This window comes from Artemia sp. Qi Xiang Cuo, chromosome 12, assembly GCF_049724085.1.
Source record: "Artemia sp. Qi Xiang Cuo chromosome 12, ASM4972408v1, whole genome shotgun sequence".
Lineage (NCBI taxonomy): Eukaryota > Metazoa > Arthropoda > Branchiopoda > Anostraca > Artemiidae > Artemia > Artemia sp. Qi Xiang Cuo.
In genome coordinates, this window is record NC_142805.1 from 41,651,225 (window position 1) to 41,674,408 (window position 23,184).

The 23,184-nt window shown below is 34.3% G+C and overlaps 1 protein-coding gene across 1 annotated transcript in view; it reads left to right on the top strand.

Moving 5' to 3' along the window:
* Positions 1–512: 512 nt before the first annotated feature.
* Positions 513–23,184, top strand: part of LOC148946126 (sodium-driven chloride bicarbonate exchanger-like) — a 68,550-nt gene continuing 45,878 nt past the window's right edge. The window contains exons 1-6 of the mRNA XM_089098142.1: positions 513–628; positions 11,378–11,491; positions 15,547–15,691; positions 17,650–17,869; positions 20,033–20,233; positions 21,533–21,718. Of these exons, the coding sequence (XP_088954268.1) occupies positions 613–628; positions 11,378–11,491; positions 15,547–15,691; positions 17,650–17,869; positions 20,033–20,233; positions 21,533–21,718 (882 nt within the window). The 5' untranslated portion in view covers positions 513–612. The remainder of the gene's footprint in view (positions 629–11,377; positions 11,492–15,546; positions 15,692–17,649; positions 17,870–20,032; positions 20,234–21,532; positions 21,719–23,184) is intronic.

The following is a 23,184-nucleotide window of genomic DNA, read 5'->3' on the forward strand; positions in this document are numbered from 1 at the left end:
AAGATAAGCCCTGTCTTAGTGTGAAACGTGGTGGTAAGTCCTAAAAATAGGTGGCAAAAAGGAGCTAAATCCACATTTGCTCGGAATAAATTTAGGAATTTCTTCATTATGTTACTTTTAGGTTAGGCTTTGATGTTCTAATAGTTGATTTTTAAGGATATTTCTTTTCACAAGGGAAAATTTTTAATTGAAAAGTTGTTTTTTTTTAAGTAACGAACTCTGGATTGAAATGATCTATGTTCTTTAAACAACACCGACAAACGAACGTGATTATAACCCAAATAGATGTTAACCACCGCAAATTCTCAAGGAATTCAAATCAGCCCATGCAATACATTTAGAAATTCAAGTTTTGAAATCTTTATCATTAATACCACGTCAAAATCTTAAATTAAGCAATGACCAATTATATTCTTAAACTTAGGAAATTGACAACGAGATGGAATATAAATTCTAGCTCCATAAGTTTACTCTATTTTAAGTATTTTTTAAATTATTCCAAGGAGACAGGTATTCACGTGACTGCATTTTCAATTACATCGTTGACATGATGTTTGATCTTGTTTGCACTCATTCAGTTTAGTGTCTTGTTTGTCGTAGGAACCTCTAAGGATGGAAAATCGAGAAGGTATACTCCAATGCTTTACTAACTTCTTACACTCTCCTTTTATTTCAAATTTTATGTTTAACGTAGACAATCAAAGGGAAAAGTTTTAATTTTATGGCACTTATTACATGCAATTTTATCACACCCACAGTTCACGGCTCGAAGTCCACTTTGGCTTACCACCTCGAGTTCTATATGGTGCTGGACATTTGCCAATAATGGTGGCATTTATTTGGTACATTGTCTTTATTCTCTGAAATTCTTCCTCTAAGTTTATGGGCGGTTCACCATCTCTAATTACCGTAGAACAAGATACACACATCTCTATAACAAGATATATGTATATTTTATTTTCCTGACTAGATGGTTAAATATAATATTTTAATAATCAAGGATTACTTGTCGTTTTTTGCAGTCATTAATGTTTAATGCCTTTTTAAGAAACAGTTATGTCAGTTTTCTGCAATTTTTGTATTCGACCCTCTCTCTTTAAGGGAGTTTCTAATATAATGGATGTCAGAAAAGAGGAGATAAGAGTAAATCATCGTTGCACCATTAGCACTGAAAATCGACACCGCCAGGGGATTTTTGGGTGAAAAGATTTATCAAAATCATCCAAGTATTAGCTGGCTCTTGGAGTCATCTTCTTTAAAATTGGCAATTGTTGTCACCATGAAAAGTGTAGTCACATGCTGTAAAAAAATAAATAATAAATCAGTAAATGTACCTAGGAAGACAATGCTATATTGTCTGACAATGCAAGAATATTGGATTTTTACATACGATTATATTCTTCGAATAGTTTTTTCATCAGGCGATGCAGACAAGACTGGAAGTAACAAAAAAAATCTTGCGCGAATTGGAGGGAAGAGCACTCAATCTAGCCCATTTAAATATCTGTGGATTCCAAAATAAATAATTATTCAATTTCCACCATCAGGGTTTTCTTCTTATATCATATATTACAAGTCTCTTTAATTTATTTCTTAAATAAGTCACAAACATGTAAAACATGTCTTTTTCCCAGATTATACATATTTGAAACATGAGGAGTGATATATTTGATTGAGTATTTTGAAGCCCAGGATATAATTTCCGGAAATGTATAATACATAAATATACTAGGAAACTTACTAGCTAAAATTAATAAAATTGGTTTACCATAAGAGTAATCATTCGACTACAGGATAGTTAAATATCATACGGTAGCTTTCTGATGTGTACCTAAAATCCAAAAGATCGAAAAAAAGAAAAATGATATACTTCTTGAGGTATGCTAAGGATTAGTGGTCTATGGAAATAATTTGCTTGCAATTTTAGTCCCTTCTCTTGCAAAATTTGAAAAGCTTGACCAAAAAATATTTAAATAAACTATGAGCCAATTATTTAATTACGTTACAATAAGTGAATGGTTAATAATTTTCAAAAGTCAAGATGGAAAATGTGCTTAAATTACCACTGTCAACCTATATCCTGTGCTAGTTTAACTCTTAGATGGTTAATATGAAGTTGAAAAGTCAATTTTTCATCAATAAATTCCTGGCTAACGATATGAGGCATCTCTTTTAATTCTATAATTGCCAATATCAGTTTTACGAAAGTTTATCATATTTATGGCTCTTGTTGACAGATCAAAAATGGTGTTTTAACAAAATTTGTGACTAATTCATTAGATCGAAAAAAAGTATTTATACTACTTGCACTTACTTTTATACTTCCCATTAGCACTGAAGGCAGTCCTCTTTTTATTAAATTTCATATCATTTGTAAAAAAAATTAAAACACTACTTTTTTTGAATGACCAGAAAGATCATTACTAAATATTAGAAACAGCAAAGGATCCAGAATAGAGCACTGAGGAGCTCCAATACTTTTATTTATGGTTGTCCCAGTAAGGGCAACCTAGTAAAGAACAAAAAAGACCCATAGTAACCGATAGTTTAAAAATGTGTTTAAAAAAAATATCCAGCGAAAAAAAAATTTTATTTGTAGCTAATTCAGTAAGTGTAACTATAATTTCGATTAAATCTTAATAGTAAAATGTTATTTTGAAAACAAATTCATGGAAATTTTGAAAAATAGTCCGAAATTCCTCGACATGATCAAAACGGAAAGTGTAGCATTGGAATCACCTTTGCCGAAAACCTCATTCAGGAAATTTACAGCTCCCACGTTGAACAAATGGAAAAATCACTCTTGCATGAGTAGCACTGATGTGTCCTCGTTTTCCTTGCTTTGCCTTCTTTTTTTCTTTTCTTTACCACTAGCGAGGTACTGGAACATCATAGATATCCGTTTAAGTGCTAATTTTAATGGAACTCACTATTACTAAGTGGTTTCTAAGCAACAAAACATAATATCTAAAATAGAATGTAGATCTTGATAAAAACAGTATCTTCAGATGCAAGATTAAGTAACACACGTATCTTTTGAAAGTTGCTTTCTGGGATACGATGTCATCTTTGAGTGACTCTGATGCCTGATTCTCTGGCGGTCGTTCTTTACTAGATCCAGCTGACAGAAAAAAACCGATGGCTTTTTCCTGTGTGTAATATTAAACAAAATCGAGAAAAATTCGATTTTTCTCAAATATAATTTTCTGGTCAGAAAAGTAGGATTGAAAGAATGACAATTCTTTCCACGTATCCTTCAGTTTCCAATTCATCAAAAGGAGTTTAGTGGCATGGGCGTAGGGAGGGGTAGGCTGGGGGGAGGGGCATCTGCCCCCCCCTAGACCTCTAAATATGCATTAGATATGGCTGAAAAAGCAGATGGTTGGGATAACAGTTGATGAAAGGTAGATGGTTGAAAAAACGAGAAATAAACAGAAATTTATTCAAACAAATTTATTCAATTCAAGCAAGAAGCAATCATCCATAATATCTTGGAAAGATTTAGCTGTGATCCAAGGAGATTAATGATGAAGCATATTGATGATTAATAATTTTTGGTGATTACTTATTAATAAGGATTTCATAAGTATGATAGAACTTGCTGGCAATGTAAAGTTTTGTGAACTGCCAATATAACTTCAGCTCCCCCCCCGCCCTTCATCACAGAAGTGGCTGCCCCCTCCCCTAGGCAAGAAGCTTCGTACGCCCATGCCGACATAACTTCCTCTCCCCCTCCATGACGATAAATAAAAGTTCAAATAGGGATAAAATCCTTTTAATAGACAGTGATGATGATAACAGTGATAGAAATTCCCAAAAATACCAGATATTTCGGTCACATATCCACTGACCATCATCAGTAGTAAAACGGTCACTGTATATGTGACCGAAATATCTGGTATTTTTGTGAATTTCTATCACTGTTATCATCATCACTGTCTATTAAAAGGATTTTATCCCTATTTGAACTTTTATTTATCGTCATGGAAAGGCAGTGTGGTCTCCGAAATTATCTACCCTCCATCACACTATCGACTCCCCCCCTAGACAATATGCTGCCTACGCCCATGTTTAGTGTTTTATTGCCTTTAAACCTTTTTAAAAATGAAAGTAATAAATTGAAATAGGGAAAAATTAATAGGTCTAACTGAAATTGCCTTGAACAATGGGTTGGAAGAAATAATATATATAAAATTAGCCATAATTTACCTTTCAATTCATAACTGAGTTGGGAACTTCATGTATATACCCGATAATGTGTAACTGAATTGGCATTTTAATATCGAGAAATGAGTGAACCGTTTTGAATATTGAACTACGGAACAATTTTCTTGGGTGTAACGAAACTCATACCTTAAGTAATGAAACCAGGCAAAAACACAAAATTTATCTGAGGAGAGGGGCAGAACTCTTTGAAAAATGTCAAAGTAAGTGAATATTGATAAATATAAGAAATCTTGGGAAAATATTTTAAATTTCCTGACGGGAAGGGTCGGGAAAGAAGCTACTTTCAATTCCTATATTACAGAATGAAAGCCAATTAGGCTAGCTTATTAAACAAGTTGGTTCAGATATCAGCCTCCTATTAATGTGCTAAAGCACCTTAGGCACCGTGGAGTTTTTCGTCGTAAATAAGGAGCATTAGTTTAATGGTTTAAGGCCTGTTGATAATGAATATTTGCTAATACCCCGATTTAGCTAGCATTGATTTAAGCCAATCAGATTTTGTACAAAATCTTTTGATTAGTTGAAATTTTCTTTAAAATAATCTGGTTTTCTCAAATTATCACCAGCTAGATCCGGGTATTAGTGAAATATCTTTGTTGGTTGGCTTTTACTTCAATATTTGGAGAAGATAGACTCGGTCTATAGCAAAGTATAAACACATACAAAGTACTGACAAAACTCTCCAAAAGTGACCCCGCGTACCTCAGCGCCTCTAGACGCAAAATGCTGTACTACTTAATTGCTCCAAGCGAATAAATTATGCTAGAGCGTGATTCATGCGTCGAGTGACTGGGTAATTGTCGAATATTAGCCGGTTGAAATTAAAGAATAAATCGTGCGATATGGATATAAAGAAAAAGTATTGTGCTTAAAAAACAGATTATTATTAAGCGTTGCCGGCTAGCAACCAGAATGGGCGTTCGATACTTTTTCGAAGGGTGCGATATTAATCGAAAAAATGCAAAAGAAAAAGGAGTCAAATTACTTGCTGTGCCAAATAACAGGTAGGCTATGAAATGTTTTTTTTTTTTTTAAATTCAGAAAAGTTATATTCTAGTACCATAATGAGATAGCTAAGAAATGAACATACCATGATATACTTATAATTCAATGTTGTAGGCTATCAAAATATAAATTTAGAAAATTCCAGAATGGCGGGATTCCTTTCATCCCCTAGATTCTATAAAACAAACTTTTCGAGGAGACGGAGAGATTCGGGATAGGGCCCCAGGGCAAAGACCCGAACCCGGAGTGAGCCGAAAACTAGCAAATACTGACCTAGTCTAGGCTATAGGTTATAGGCTAATGAGAAATCTGGAAATGGGCCGTAGTTATATACGTTTTATTGGGTTAATTCAAAGCTGTAGCCTACTCAGTGAGAAATAGTGAGCAAACAAAAAAGATTAAGGGAAAGATTTTACACTAATTATAAAGACGATAAATGACCGGAAAGTCACAGCTGTATTATAGCTCAATTTCAAATACTTTGGCTACTTACCCCCAAACTTATGGTCAATTTATCGGAAGGTGCACCTTTTAATGGTAAACTCCAATATTTCCAAGTTTCAAAGCACAAAAAAAAGTTATGCAGAAAAGACTAGCACGTTTTAAGCCTCTCGAATCCAAGTTTCGTCTTAGACACTATATTTTTTTCTTTATTGTTTCCATTTATTGTTTCTTTATTGTTTCAATTTTTACGTGAGTAAAGGTTTGTTACATCCGAAGGCCGCAAGGACAGCAAGGGTTGTAAATTTCATTGATAAGCTGTTCGACTGCGTTAATTCTCTTGGATTTTTAGAAAAAAAAATATATAGACGCCCAATTTGTAGGGAAAGCGCATCATTCCAATTTTTGAGGTCGGCCAGTTCATTTTTAGGCGATTTAAAATTTGTTAATAGTGTGGGGAAAGATGTTGGGAAAACAATATTGCAGAGGGATGGCAGCTGACTATTTCTGCCATCCTCAGTCTATCAGAAGATTTGATGAAGCATGGGTTTAAATATGTTTATACGAGGAGACTTAACCAGGATAGTCTAGAGCATTTCTACGGCTTATTACGATGCTCTGGGGGCTTAAACGATAAACCTACTGCGTTGCAATTCTCCTGCCCTTTACAAGCAAGCAACGTTTAGAAGCTTTTCGGTTTCTTCAAATTCGACGGGGAATTGTGAAGCACTTTCTTTCCATCAACCTCTTTTATCCGAAGTTTTTTCATCAGTTAACCCTCATGCAAAAAGAATTGTGCAAGCCGGACGTGATAGCAGCGACATTCATGAGCCTCACGAGTTTGATTTTGATGAGAATGTTGAGGTTTTCACCTTAACAGAGGAATCAAATTTTGCATACGCAGTGGGGTATTATTCTGCGAAAAAGATTCTGGAAAAGCATTATTGTAATAAGTGTAGAACGCGGCTGTTTAAATCAGGTATTTCTCTGTTTGATTCAGTGTTTGATCTCATGCGGTTGAAAGCTTATTAAGAAGTCAATTCAGACTTCTCAAACCTTTTTGTTCCTGCGATCTTCTTGATTTAGTCTTGCAAAAAAATAGAGTACATCATCCAGACTGAAATGACGCTCTGCTGGAACGAGGGAATCGTACGGCGAGCATGGGAAAGAGCGTCCCAACTGTTAATCCCAATTTCGTGTGACCTATTTCCTCGCGAGTGTTTTGTACAGTACTTGTTTCGAATGCGTATCTTTTACATCACTAAATTTGAAAACCAGAAGATGGAAAGAAGTGCTCTATGCGGAAAAAATAAAAGCAGCTAAGTTAAAAGCATTTACTTTTAAATATTTTTTTTATTCCGTGGTTAACCATATTTATTTGTTCTTATATTGTTTGAATTTGCTAAAAACGTTTTTGGATTATTCTAAAATGAATTTTTCTAAAGCAATGGTACTTCTAGCGATTCTCGATTCTCTTAAAACTATTTTACAGAAATGAAAAATATTTTATGGAATGATTGCCAATTATGATTTTGGAATGGAAAATTATTCAGCGAATTAATAAGTTGGGATTATTTATTTTCTTGTTTCTTTTATTCTGTTGCAATTAAAAAAAAGAAAAAAATGGAAGAACTATTAATACAGAGGTCATATACCATTAAACCACATCTGCAAACCCACTTCTAATCAAGATTATCATTATCCTAACTGTTCTTGAAACTCATTCCAACGTTTTGGGGTAGTATTTTTCACAAGAAACTCACATGTTTGTTTTTATCAATCAATAGTAATTCCCCCTCGTTTTTTTTTGCTTTTTAGCTTTTTCTTTGATCCACAAGTAGCGATGATGTTCCACGAGAAAATTTGTAAACGCCTCGAAGGAGAAGTGAAAGAACTCTAGAGAATAGCATACTGATTTTCAAACGAAATTGTTTTACAACAAACTACATCGTTTTCATTTTTCTTTCCATTATATAATAAAGCACACTTTTATTCGTCTGTTTCGTATTACTCGTATACAAGACTAATCTAGTTTCAAATAAGCTCTGAAAAAGCGAGCTAAATTTGTGCGAAAAGCAAAAAAAAAGTCTGATTCAGTTGACGACTGCTCCATACACTCAGTGTTCCATACTATAATTAATTTTGCAGCATACAACAATAAAAATACATTTAAAAGTTGCTCATTAAACAAAGTATCCCATATTTGTGTGCTTTTTTTTTGCTTGCCTTTCGAAGAATATAGTGGGCCTGTATCAGCATATCTCGGCCTCCAATCAAGGAGATTAGGGGACAAACAAGAAGTAAATTTCGTACGGGTCTGAACCAAATTAAATAAAAGTAGATTCTATCAAATACTATCAATACAATTTAAGCGGCTAATTTCTTTAATCCAGTTGCCATGCAATGACAGGAAAAATAAATACTTTCGAAATAAATTATCATATTTTCAAGTTTTGACGTCAATAACATTGAGAAAAAGGGATAGATTAGAGGAAGATGAAAACAATTATAATAATCAAAGCAATTTTCCATTCGATATACAAGTATTTACGCGTAGCACTCTCAAATCGTAAATATAGGCGTGATAAATGGGTGTCGATAATCACATAAAATATAATAGGGTAGAGCGAAACTATTTCAAAATAGAAGGCATTCATTTAAATATGCTCCTCAATAAAGCACCCTAAGTTTTTCATTGTTCTAATGCTAATCACAAGCTTTATATAAGGATCAGTCTCTTTAATTCAGAACAAATCTGATCAAAGCATATTCACCTACGGACCCGGTTCCGTAGGTGACTATCAAATTATGGAACAAGTATAACGCCCTACGCAGCTTGAAAAATTTAGGCACCAGGTTCGCATCGTCTCCGGAGACGCGGACAAAGGGTCACTTTTTGTGTGTGGAGAGGATAGGTTTTGTCAGTACTTGTTGTATGTGTTTATACTTTGGTCTATAGCGAATACAAATCTTATTGGCGTCGCTCATGCTATTCGATTCAGCTCATTTCTTCAAATAGTCTAAACATTACGAAATGGTTGTTGTTCCATGCTATCTTCTTTCAAATTTAGCTTGGGATCAGCTGTTATACATCGTCTCCTGGTTTAATATTAAATAAAAAAAACAAGTTTTTTTAACTGAAAGTAAGGAACGACGTTAAAACTTAAAACGAACAGAAATTATTCTGTATATGAAGGGGGCTGTCCCCTCCTCAACGCCTCGCTCTTTACGCTAAATTTTTTTTATTGTTTAAAAAAATTTAGTTGTGAGAAAGTCTAACTTTAGCGTAAAGCGTGAGGTGTTGCGGAGGGGACAGCCCCCTTCATATACAGACTAATTTCTGTTCGGTTTAAATTTTGACCTCATTCCTTACTTTCAGTTAAAAAAACTTGTTTTTTTTATTTAATTTTTGTACATTTTTGAATTAATTAAGGTTTTTATTTAGGCTCACCGTAACAGAATAATTAAAACAAAATTTGCATATTATATTTGGTTAAATGGCTTTCTCGAAACTTGTTTAATTTTATTTACGAACGTTTTTATTAGTAATAAATATACGTAACTTAGAATTAACTTACGTAACGAACTTCTATATTCATAAATTTTTAACACGTATATTAGGGGGTTCGCCCCCTAGTCAATACCCTGCTCTTTAAACTATAGTTCGAATTTTTTTCCAGTTCTTTAAAAATGACCTCATAATCACAATCAGTTGATCAGTTGAAAAACTTGTTTTTTTTTTATTTAATTCCTGATCTTTTTCTTTAATAATGCTGGGAAATCCGGCGCCCCCTTCATAGCAATGTCCCTTCCCCCATGAAAACTTCCTTCATGGAAAGATCCTTCTATATAGCCACCGACCCTCTCCTTCCCCCACCTACCAGAAAAAATCTCCTCTGAAAAAGTCTGTATACGTCCCAATAACCACTACTTTATTTTAACATTGAGTAAAGTTCATAACTTTCAGCCCTCCCCCTGGGGACTTTGGGGGATCAAGTCATCCTAAAAGACATTTTTATCATATTTTCGACCATGCTGAACAAAATGGCTATCTCAAAATTTTGATCGGGTGACTTTGGGAAAAAAATGAGCGTGGGAGGGGGCCTAGTTGCCCTCCATTTTTTTTGGTCAATTAAAATGGGCACTTTAAATTTTAATTTCCGTTCCAATGAGCCCTCCAACGATATTCAAGGACCACTGGTTATATAAGATCATCCCTGGGGAAAAAAAAACAAAAAAAACAAACAAACAAACAAATAAACACGCATCCGTGATCTTTCTCCTGGCAAAAAATGTAAAATTCCACATGTTTGTAGATAGGAACTTGAAACCTATACAGTAGGGTTCTTTGATACGATGAATATGATGGTATGATTTTCATTAAGATTCTATAACTTTTAGGGGGTCTTTCCCACTTTTTTCGAAAATCAGCCAAATTTTCTCAGGCACGTAACTTTTGATGGGTAATATTAAAATTGATGAAACTTATATATTTGAAATCAAAATTAAACTCTGATTCTTTTGATGTATCTATTGGTATCAAAATTCCGTTTTTTAGAGTTTCGGTTACCATTGAGCCGGGTCGCTCCTTACAAGTTCGTTACCACGAACTGTTTGATTATGCTTTATGTTATCGTTTTAAATGAGAAATAATTATTCATTCAGTAAAGATGCTACAGTTTCAATTCCAAAGAATAAATTGCTGGGCTCATTTATATTCACGTGGTATCTTTATTTGTTACTAGCTCCAAATGAATAAATGCGAAGAAAATATAATATATTTTCACTATCTACTCCTCATTATGATAACATGGTTTGAATAATAATTATTTATGATGACGTCCTGAATATGTTTCCAGATATACCTATACAAATTCGACCATCTTAGGAAAGGAACAAAACGTTAGGCCGTTTATTGCTGCTAAAATTTGCCGGGAAACTTCAAAAATTCAAAAATATGGCGAAAATTTTCGGATTAAATGGTTTTGAGCCGTTTATGCATAAAGTTAGAAGGAGAGGTACTCAGAGGGGAGTTTGGCAACACCTCTTGAGCAAATATTTTTTGACCGGAATTGGTTTTAGAGATAATATTTTTTGGCCAGTTTTAGAGGCTAGCTCTTCAATTTTCTTCTTTGAAACTGAGCATCTTCTTTATAGTTATTCAAAAGACTTGATTTTGGATATCTTCGAAAGTTAGTTCTAAAGTTAGATTGGAAAATAGTTGGAAAAGAAACGGAAGCAAAATAAAATAGCCATAATAAAAACAGTTAATATATTTTTATTTTTTCTGTTCTGCATTTTGGAAACGTAAAAACGGAAAAAAACAGGTATTATAAAAATATAGTCTGCTTTTGTTTTTAAGAAAAAGGAAACAAGACAAGTCAAAAGGAAAACAGAAACAACGCAGTCGCTGAGTTTTCATGCCCTGAAAATGTATCCTGAAATTTTCTTCATTGCACTTGCCTCCCACAGGGTAATCAACTTTGTACTATTTTTTTGTAGTAAATTCTACTGTCATTTGGATCAAAATGATTTAAGTTCTTTGACCATAAATTTCAATTTGAAAAGTAAGTTTTCAGGTTGCTTAAATATTTTTTTTCACAAAATGGTTTATTTTTCCATGTAGCACGCAAAAAAAAATATAATTTAAGATATTACCTGTCTCTTGTAATAATGCGTAAGTATAACTGCTCTTTTCTTTTAGATGACGAATTACCCTTTCCTGATGTGGGTGTATCGAAACCTATGGCGAAGTTCGTTCGCCAGCCATCCAGAGCAAATCGACTTACCAAGACCGATTCCTTAGTTGGTCAAATCAGTAAGATATTTTTTTTTAGTTCATATCTGTAAAGAAAGAAAATCTGACTTGATTTAAAAAACATGGGCTTGGGATAAAAAAAGATGCACGAACCAAGGGGCTTTTGTCTTTGTGTACGCTGTAACTTGTTGTTCAGATTTTTGTCTTTTTGGCTCTGTTTCTTCACCATACCATATTTTGTATGAATTATCTGGTAATTTATTCAGCTCTTTGTGCACTTTTTTTTAAGGGACACGAGTCAGAACAGCTTAGTTTGTGTTAATTTTGCTTAGAAATTGGAAAAGTGACCCAAAATTTCATCAAAAACGATGTTTTATTTACATTGTGTAGAAAACTTAGAATTGATTTCTTATTTTTTCCATAGTTTTAGTCCAGGAATCTTAGACTTAATTGAATTTGCTTAAATTTTTTAGAAAAGAAATAAATACCAAATTGCCGCTTCGGGGCTTAATGCCGGTGCGCAGCTGAGCAAGTATATATTGTGCATATTACGAGTGGAAAAATCCAAAAAATTCTTACTTGCGCTTTTTTTGCATAAACTACTGTTAGATAAAAGGGTGACAAAACATTCAATATTTCTCTTAATAAGGAATGTGTATAACCATAGGTGAACACTAGTTTGATCCTTGGAAGGTGATCAAACACTCAATACGATAAGATCCGACATTTAATTCCTTTAACCAAGGATAATAATCTGGCTATCTAGAAAAAAAATTACCCAGTGAGATTTCTTATAATTCAGTTTTAGGTGATTAACCATTATCCACTCTTCTATCCTTGACATACTATCCCTTGTCATAGTTGGTAATTCACTTTCTGTTCTTGCTGCCACCGTAAGACATGTATCATCCGCAAACAGCAATAAAGCTTGATTAGGGTCCCGTTGTCTTTGGGCCCTTCCAACTTCAATATACAGCCCACCAAATGCTAAGTATAGGTCATTTATATATATTGCAAACAATAGTGGTCCCAAGGGGGACCCCTGTGGGACTCCACATCTTACTTTATGATCTATTAATGGACCTCCAATCGGCTCCAATTTCACAAAAAAAAGGATTCGATCGTTTAGGTAAGATGCAAAAAGTCGTAGTGCATTCCCGCGAATGGCTCGATTTTCTAGTTTCTTCAATAAAATCAAATGGTCACAAGTATCAAACGCCTTTAATATATCTAGAAAAACTGAACCAACCTTAAATTTATTATCAATCAATTTATTTATTTATTTATCATCATCATCTACTGTTGTAGTAAGGAAGTGGATAGCATCCTCTGTAGAATAACCTCTACGAAAACCAAACTGAATAAAAAAAAAAAAAAATTATTCTTACTCAAAAAAATACCCATTCTCACAAATATTAATTTCCATCACTCTTTAAAAAGTTGGCAGTAGTAAAATCGGTCTATAGTTATTAAAATCTTTTGGGTCTCCCTCTTTAAATACTGGTGCACTTTTTGTTTTTTTAAAGGCTCTCGGGAATGAATCTCCTTTAAAACAACAATTAACCAGATTTACAAAATTTTGCACAAAAAATGGCAAAATCGATTTCACTATCCTCTAAGATGTAAAATCAGGTCCTTTAGCACTGCTCTTCATTGAACACACTATCTTAACCACTTTTTGATCAGTCACTTTTGTGATCAGCCAAATGCTCATATTAATTGAAGTGCCCAGAAACTGTTTAAAAGTTCATTCCTCGGGATGAGGAATGGAATCGAGTTTTGATGAGGACTGAGGACTTGAATCGAGGACTTGAGATGAGGAATCGAGATGAGGACTTCAATCGAATTTTTTATTTTACAACCTATTTATAAAAATGGGAAGCCATTCCTTCGGCAAGTTGACCTGGATCATCCAACAGATTTCAATATGGTGGCTTACTAGTATTATATCCAATGACTGACAATTGTCATCCAGGTCTTTGCTGGATTATCCTGATAGTTTTTTAATTCCTTAAAATAATATTCCCTTTTCACATTCCTCAGGAGTTTATTTAAAGCACTATTATAATTCTTATACACTCTACTATCACTCTCACTACCACTTATCACACTCAACTTAAAAAGGCCATGTCTCCGATTAATTGAATTCATTAAACTTGGCGTTATCCAGGGTTTCCTTGGTTTTTTTTTTCTACTTTCTAGAATATGTATTTTTTCTTCAGTACTCTTCCTTCAAAAGGTCACTTATTTTCTGAGCAAGAGACTTTCAACTGAGCCTTTTTCAAGAGACTTTTACTGAGCAAGAGATTTTCAACTAAAGAGCTGTTCCACCCTGCTAGGATTTCCTTGGCTGTTTCTTACTACAAAAGGTTACTGTAAACGTTCTGGCCTTCAAATTTTTAATTATTTGGCTCAACGTTTGTTATAATTTTAGTGTCAACTTACTATTGTCGACCCCAGCTTACCATGGTCACTTACCATAATAAGTGGGGATAGTTATTGATATTTAGGCAAACATTTTGAAAGTAGCTACTGATTATTTTCACTTGTTTTTGCTTCTAGTTCTTTGAGCTAAATCGCAATCTGTTAAATTTGAATTATGTTTTTACAATAAAAATTGCATACCTTCCATAAAAATTGTCCAATATTGTGGCTTGTAGTAACATGTCTGTGTCGTTGTCAGCTGAATCAGATTCTAGAAGTGTTTGTAGCGCTTCAAGAAAAATTTCCTGGTTCGCGTGTTTTAGCTTTTTAATTGATTACTAAAAATCTACTATCTGCTTACTACGAATATTCCATCCGCATTGTAAGTCACGACGTCGGCACTTACCATGGCAACTAAAGTTTGAAATACCCAAGATTCAACAAAAAGACTTTCAAAAACCACCACGCAAAACACATGGGTGTAAGAACACATCTGACTACACTTTTGAATTTAGCATTAGAAAATGCGTTGAGGACTTTCCTAAACATTGAAATGCAATAGATTTAAAACACCCAAATTTTACGAAAAAAAAACAAATAAAAAATGATTGCGCACAAGATCGTCATAGAAACCTTCTAATTTTATACTCGAGTTCAGCGGAAAATTGCATTAAAAGTAAAAGGAAATGTTTTATTTACCATATTGTGTTTCACAGTGTGAAACCTTGGTGCTATGCGATAAGTACCAATAAGAATTTTAGCGGATATATCGATGTTTGTGCAGCTTATTTAATGTATAATTCAAAATTACATATCAAATGTGTCTCAGTATATTGCATGCTATGGTTTATCAGGAGATGATGACAGGATGGAGGAGTAACAAATATGTTCTCTTACTCCTTATACCTACTCCTATTTTTTGTAAACAAATCCACAACGCTGTCGAACGTTTAGCGTTATATGGCATTATATAAATGCAATAATAAGGCAAAATTAGAGCAGTTATTATGCAAAATTAGTGTAGTTATAAGTGTCTGATCTGTGCTTTGAAAAAAAGTACAATTACAAAGCTTGAAAATTGGGAAGATATGGCAAATGCCAGACGGTGTTGGTGATTTTTTTTTTTTTTTTTTATAGAACGCTAGTATCAGTTTCCGCTTTTGTAAGTTACCGATCTTTGCCTTGGATTTCTCTTATCCTAGCTCGTTAGTCCTACTTGTTAGTGCTGACAAGATTCTGCAAAATAATTTATATAATGACAAATTGGAGGCTGAGATTATAGGCTGGGACAGACCCTCCTAGACACATAGAATTTGCCAGGACTAGGGAGGGGGATGAAGGTATTCTCTAAAGATAAAAATCATTTATAATGACATGAGTATTCCAAAAAACCCATGAATCATGTGTTGGTGATAAGTCGTTTTTTATCCAGGAGTAATATGTGGGAATATTACATAGCGAAAAAATTATTTTCTGGCCCAGCTTAATTCATATCTGCTAGGAATTAAATTTTAGAATAAATAGCTAGCGAGCACATTGTGGATGGCTTCATTTACTACATTTACCACTTGTTTTTTTTTTTAGATTAGCAGCTCATTGAACTTTAACTCAGCTTTGTTATTGCATTGGGGGAATTTTATAAGTTTGAAGACATTTTTGATTCCCATTATTTTAGCCAACTTCTTTTTTAGTACTTTCACCAGCAGAAAAGGTACATTTCCTGCTAGGAGGAGATTCGCAATTTGATGACAGCATTCAAGTTCACCCTCTTTTCTGTGAGCTTGAGGAGTTAACTGTCAGCCCAACTGGCGAAATGGAATGGAGTGAAGCTGCCAGGTAAACATTTTTGCTGAAAAAAAGAAAACTTTTTTTTTATTTATTCGATGTTGTCTTATAATTAGTTCTGACTATCAAATATTCTTTATATTAGATACAGGTGCTTGTTACTTAATAAGCCGGTTATTCTTCGAACAACAGTACATTTTATCAAGCAAAAATGCTCCCTAAAGATTCGAAATTTTGCCTAGATAATCAAAAAGGTAAAAAAACTATACACGGAAGTTTAATTTGTTAGTGGTTGGCAAATTTAAATAAAAAGGAAAGGAAGTTGCAAATTGAAATAAGGGCTGATAGTTTGCCACTGGGCCAAAGAAGAAAGTTGGTTTTGAGGGAAAGGTCAAACACTGGTCCGTATTTATGTCCAATGTATGTTGGTTTAAATAAGAGTGCTTATCACTAGATATGTGAAGGTGAAGAACTGAATAATTAGAGAATTAAAGTGTTTCGTCAGGAGGATTTTGAATTAAAATCAAGTAGCTGCAGGCATCAAGACATGGCTAATTGTAGAAAAAGCCAAGACAGATAGTCCAAGTGAGTGAGATGCAAATCTGGGATAAGCCCTTTTTAGGATTGTATAAAAACGATGTTATTTCATTTGTTGATGGATACGTCTATCTATCATCCGTCCATACGTCATTCCTAGGGCAGAACTAAGGTAGATAGTCATAGAATTAATTGGATTGATTTTGGGTTGAATAATGGGTGAGAGTGTATGCGGATGGAGTTTTTATTAGTGTAAGAAACTTGTAACGATTCCTCCGTCTTACAGTGGACAATAGAGCTGGGTTTCAGTTGATTTATGTTAAGATTTTTGTAATTTCTGTGTAATTGTTGTTTTTTTTTATAGATTTTGTCTTTGCCAATGGGCTTTGAGCGGAAATAAATTCATTCATTCATAAGACAATACATAGAAAATTATTGATTTTAATTTTGTTTTTGGTGCCAACCATTTTTTTTTCTTTTTTCTGGTTAATTTCATAAATCCCCGTTATTTTTCTGATGTCTAAATATCATACGGATGTGCGAAACACGTTAAAGAGGGCATGTTTTTAGACTCTACGTTTCTGAATCAGAATGTAAAACAAAACCATATTTTTTGGGGGAGAACCTTCTATGGGGGGGGGATAGGTCCGGTTCTCTAAAATATATTTATCTGGCCCAAATCTCTTAGCTTTCCTTGTAAAGGCGTTTTTAGTCAATCTTGTGGGACGTAGAATCCCCCTGTTTTTGTCTTGTGCATGCATGCTAAATTTTTCGAATGTTGATAAATGTGAATATTTAGTTTTCAATCCCAAATCATCAACTCATAATTTGTCCTGTGGAGCCTCAGTAATTCACAATGTTACGAGTTTACGGTAGTTAAGAATTAGAATCTGTTACACTCACTTTTTAGCGACTTCAAGTACGGAGAGATGTTAAAGAAAAGTTGAAGATCGGATATGCGAAAATTGTACCTAACCGTGGAAAATATTCACGCCGAGCTTTAGCTAAAATGTATTCCACATATTGTGACCATTCTGTCTTGTTTTTAAATGGAATGTATTCGTTATTGAATAAGAATGATTTACGCCAGATCCGTATCGCTTATTTTAGATATTGCAAATTTTCATTGTACCTTCCCACTTCATATCGTGATACACGTATTTTTGAGAAGCATGGTGCTACCGACATTATACAACCGTTTGAATTGCTTAATAATAATTTGACAAGAAATGCCTTTGTGTCCTTAAGCCCAAACCATAATATTAACCGTGTGTTTTGTCCGTGACTACGGTTTAAGTCATCTTTGTTTTTGTGTATTTGATTGATTTTTTTCCTTTTTAGTGTACTTTACTCCGCTTGTTTTGTGTAAAAGAGGGTTATAAATAAATTATTATTAATTATTAAATATTAACTATTGAAACATAGCACGTAGCTAAAACGTTTTGTACATTTATTGTATTCTCGTTTTGTAGATGGGTGAAATTTGAAGAAGCCGTAGAGATTGGTGGGGCGCGTTGGTCCAAGCCCCGCGTTGCATCACTAACCCTTCACTCAATATTTGAACTCAGAAGTATTATTGGTAAAGGAGTTGTTCTTCTCGATTGTAATGCAGCCTCTCTCGATGGTATCTTTAATCAGGCTGTTGGAAAAATTGCAGATGAACAAAAGCTTGATGCAACATTGAAAGATGAGGTATGTTCATTATTCCCGAATTATAAAACAAGTTTGATGTAGATATTTTAACCCGTCACTTGGCACGAATGGTAAGACATTGTTAATAATTATAAATTATGGCAGGTAGAACCAACAGGATCGGGGCTCATGCCTTAAAAGCCCATTGTCTCGACTCCCCAGACGGTTAAGCTTGCAGAGTCACACCAATGACCCCCATCGCAAGGCAGGACCGGAAATTGGTGACACCAGGACTCGAACCCGCGTCCCGAACCACATAGAATTGGAAGTCCGGTGTGTAATCCACTCGGCCTGGTTTACTCGTAGTATGACATAGTTCAATTTCTTCGGCTATGGCATTATATCAACGGTACCATTGTTGCCCGATTGGAATTTTGGACCTGCTGTTTTTTTCTTTTTCAAACCGTGTTTTAAATCCACTCTACCCTCTGGTGTACAGCTTAGACTCATCAATAAAGTGAGTTTAAGTAAATTGTCAAGTACTACTACTACTACTACTATCACTTCTAATACTACTAAATCACTGCACTACTATGCTACCTGCACCCAGCCAAACACAGCTGTGGATGCTCCTTCAGCTCCCCAATCTATTCAAAGCTTCACTGTTTACCCCCCTCACATACATTCCATTTTACTTTAAATCCTTCCTTAAGACATCTTCCCATCCTATTTGGGGATGACCTGTTTTCGTTTGACCTTAGGTGAATGGCCAAAATGACTGATCTTTGGCAATCTCTCATTCTTCATTCGTAAAAGGTATCCTAGCCATCTCAACCTTCATTTTATTGTAGCCATAGAAAACAGGAAAGGACTACATTTTTCATGCAGCTTGTTGTTTGACTTCTGCGGGATTAATTTTTTTTAAGGGGAAGGGGGACTATTTTTACAAATATTTGGGGGAACACCCGCTCGAACTTTTGGAATATAGCGATGTAGGTAACGGAAGCAGTATATAGATAAAGCAAAAGAGATTTGGCAAAGTTCTCTGACTCTTGCTACATAACTCATGCACCGCTAGTAACTCTGTTCCGTTTTTTAAGAAGGACAATATATTATTTATGTGTTTATGCTAGGCAATAAAGGAAATAACTCAACGAAGGGATTTTTGACGACAGAGAACGACAATGGCTAAAGTTCAATTGGAGTATTGCTTGTGAATAGCAAATTTGTGTTTCATATTCTGTGCCTGAGTTTAATAAAGAATGGGATGTGGTTCAATTTCCGTTCCGAATGTTGGTTAAAAGCATAAAATTCAAAAGATTGCAGATCAATAGCTTTAAAACTCTTAAAGAAAAGTATGTCAGTGAAGTATGGGTGTTGTGTCATTTTATCATATGAGAATCAGTTGGTGCCCATTACTGGTATTCTCAAGATTGCCGCTCGAAAATTCTGCTAGTGGACAGGGACCTGCAATTAATTTCAAAGGGGAGTTTGAGGAAACGTTTTTGTGCCAGAAAATCTTAAAAATATATTTGGGTATTACCAGATTTGGGCCTTTGAATCTTTTCAGAACGAGGGTGGTATAAACCTCTTCCCCTAAATCCGGGTTAAAGCTTTGCTAAAACTCACTTTCAGAAGAAGAATGTTCTGTTTGACCGATACTTGTTTGCAACTTTAAAAAATGTTAAATATTTATAGAATTAGTTATCTATGTCCTAATGGCGACAGGGTTGCAAATAGACCAATCTTAAAATTTATTTGGCCAATCATCCCAAATTCAAAGACTAACTAAAATATGAGAATGCTAAAGTTGTGTCTTATTCGGCCGTGTTTTTGTGACTATCATCCAGTTGACCTCGCCCTTTGTAAATGTTACAACTGAAAATTTTATCTTATATTCTTTTTTGAGTCAATTAGAATATGACATCCTTGATTTCTGGGTCTAATAAGAACAGAAAAACTTAGAATTTTAGGAGAAGTCCGAGTAATTAGCAGGAAAGATTCGTACAAAATCCTTCAAATAACGAAAAATAATATCATCGTGAATAAAAAAATAATTCATAAAAACTAGCTATTTACTAATAGGGGTGGCATCAGTAGCCAATAATCATGGTTGCAGATTGGAGAGTAGGTTTGCTTTAGAAAAAATGTTTATTTAATCTAGTAGACATTTTTCTTTTGCTATTGGGTAAGTACTATAATATAAATTGGGCTCTGTTATAGATTGTCTCATTACTTCTTCACAAACATCGACATCTTCATGAGCTTCGGAAGGATCTTCCACTTATGGCCGATAAAAAGCTTCAAGCAAGAAGACCATCAGTACCATCGAGATCTTTGATCACTTCCCCATCCTCTGCACGTTTTCCATCTAGTCCCAGCTCAGCCGGATTTTTGACAGACTACTCAGATGACGTACCCAAGGTATATCTTTTTTTTACCTTACTTTTTTATTATTAGGCTAATATACCGCTTTTGAGCACCCTTTGGTAACTTCTTGGACCAAACATAATTGCTATCTTTGGCAATTATGTTTGCTACACGTACAAGTAGCCTACTGAACGTCTGTTTTGAGAACAAAATAGATTTTTGAATCTTTCTCTGTTAAGACATGATGGAAAGTATCATACTTATAGAGTTCGTTATAGAATCAAAAGAAAACAAAGGGATGAATGCTGTTTCATCAGATAGGCCTAGACTACCTGAAGGAAGAAAAATTTGCGCTCATTCTTAACATTGTTACACTCAGAGACGTAGCTTCCGTAACTAAGGTGTCAAGATTCAACTTGTCCTAAGATAAATTTCATGTTTAATCTGAAACATATTGAGTAAACATTCCGTATTCTGAAGTCTCATTAGATATCCAAAGTCTTCTAGGTTTCCATCTTCTTCTGAAACATGTTGAGTAAACATTCCGTGCTCTGAAGTCTCATTAGATATCCTAAGTCTTCTAGGTTTCTATCTTCTTTGCAAAATCCTAATGCAAACATAGTTTGGATGTTTTTCTTAAAGATTATACAAATAACAGAATGAAAATATTTTAATCCCATTTCTAACATTGACCGCACGTATGGTTTTCACGCAATATTGTTTAGGATCTGCAGTAAACACCCAGCGGCTTCATCAGGATACTGTTGATATTACCTGAATAAGCGTTGGCTACCATTTCTTGTTAAGAGGAAACCAAATTTATATGCGAAAATCCCTCAGACTCCCTTTTAAAGGAAAGTTGAATAAAGTAGGATTTTTAGTTTTTGAATAGAAATAAGCTAGGATATTAAAATTGATTTAAAATTTATAGATGACCCCTTCCCCCCCCCACCAAGAAAATATATATTGCGGAAAGACAGAGCTGTAATGGAAGTGCTGGTTAAAGCACGTATTATGGGCTGCTTTAAGACCTTTTGTCAAAGCCTGGGCCCGCTTATAATGCTACGGTGCCTATTCTATTTAATTAATTTTTTTTTATGAGATTCTCATATTACGGATTCAGAGTCTTTTGATATAAAAAATGGGCCTGGTTTAGTGCCAAACAAAACATAAAATTAATTATTTCTGACTCTAAATACCCACATATTGCGACTAAGTCTTAATGAAAGCAAAGAAATAATAACAAAGTAATCGCAATCAAAATGATCCCTTAGGAGAAATGGTTGCTTGGGTCGATTGCATCATGTTTCAAGCAATAATATGTTGTGTAGTCTTAACCTATTTTTTTTTCAGAAAAATAAAGCCTTTATGAGGAAACTCCCACCTGGTGCAGAGTCAGCAGTCCTTCTAGTTGGTGAATATGAAGGTCTCGAGCGTCCCGTTTCAGCATTTATACGCTTGACAAATCCTCAGGTCTTTGGTGATCTTATTGAGGTCGATGTTCCCACCAAATTTATTTTCTTCCATATTGGACCTGTGGTAAGACTCACTGAAATATTAGGCTAATTTTGTTTGATGAAATTGCCTAGAAATCTAAAAATAATGTGCAGTTTTAAGGTTAGATACGCACAAGAAAAAGAAACCAACCAAGAACAATAAATACAGGTCGCTTTATTAAGCGACCGTTCAAGTTTTGTATTTATATTTCTCACCAAAATCTAATTGCGATTGTCGTTTGATCGTCTGGCCATTTCTAATTCTCTCTTTTTTTAATGCCGACCTCTGACAAGGTCTTTCTTTTCTTTTTTTCTTTTATTAGTATTAACAACTGAAAAACTATCTGCGTTTGAAAAACTTGTTCTACATTAGAATACCAAAAAGTTAATAAAAAATGGTGTAAGGTTAGCAGATTTAGTATCAAAAGGTGGAATATTTTTGTTTCTTTTCAAAAGATTTGCTTTTGTGTGTGTGTTTTTTTCTTTTCTCTTCTTTTTTACCTTGGCATTGGTCTGTATACTGAGTTTCTGTGCTAACGAACTATACTGCTAGCAATTATTCCAAATAAGTGCTGCAAAATTTAAGAGTTTTAAAGCAGCATTTTTTTGGTGTCAGAAAAGATAAAATGGGGCCCCCACAGCCAACTAATGAAAAAAGTAAGTGTTTATGAGAAAATTATATGGGTTTTACTTAAAAATCTATACTTTGCCGATTAGAAATTATATTTATAGCCAACTTCGAAAGTAAAAATTTTACATTTGTGCTTTTAATAATAATAAAAAGATGTATTGAAATATATACTTGGGCAATTGATTTTTTTTATAGAAATATCCCTTTCTCCATCCCTTTCATTCTGATATCTAAAACTATATATATTTTTTTAATGGCATGTGTCTACTATATTTCTTCAGTTTAAACTATTCAAACATTTTTACTTGTTTAACTTTCGAACAACGTGAGCAATGGAGCCTATTCCCTATTCCACAAAAGCAGGCAAATTGTCAATATGTTTATTTTAAGACATTTGCTCCAATGGGGTTCAGGTGAACCAGACCTAAGTGCGGAAATTTTACTTTTAGCTGAGAGTTCATAGAACAACTCAGTAGATTCCTGGAACTAAAACTGTCACTAAATGACTCCTTTCTCTTGGGCTCCAATGGGGTTCAGACGAATCGGACCTAAGTCCTTAAATTTTACTTTTAGCTGAGAGTTCATAGAACAACTCAGTAGATTCCTGGAACTAAAACTGTCACTAAATGACTCCTTTCTCTTGGGCTCCAATGGGGTTCAGACGAATCGGACCTAAGTGCGTAAATTTTACTTTTAGCTGAGAGTTCATAGAACAACTCAGTAGATTCCTGGAACTAAAACTGTCACTAAATGACTCCTTTCTCTTGGGCTCCAATGGGGTTCAGACGAATCGGACCTAAGTGCGTAAATTTTACTTTTAGCTGAGAGTTCATAGAACAACTCAGTAGATTCCTGGAACTAAAACTGTCAATAAATGA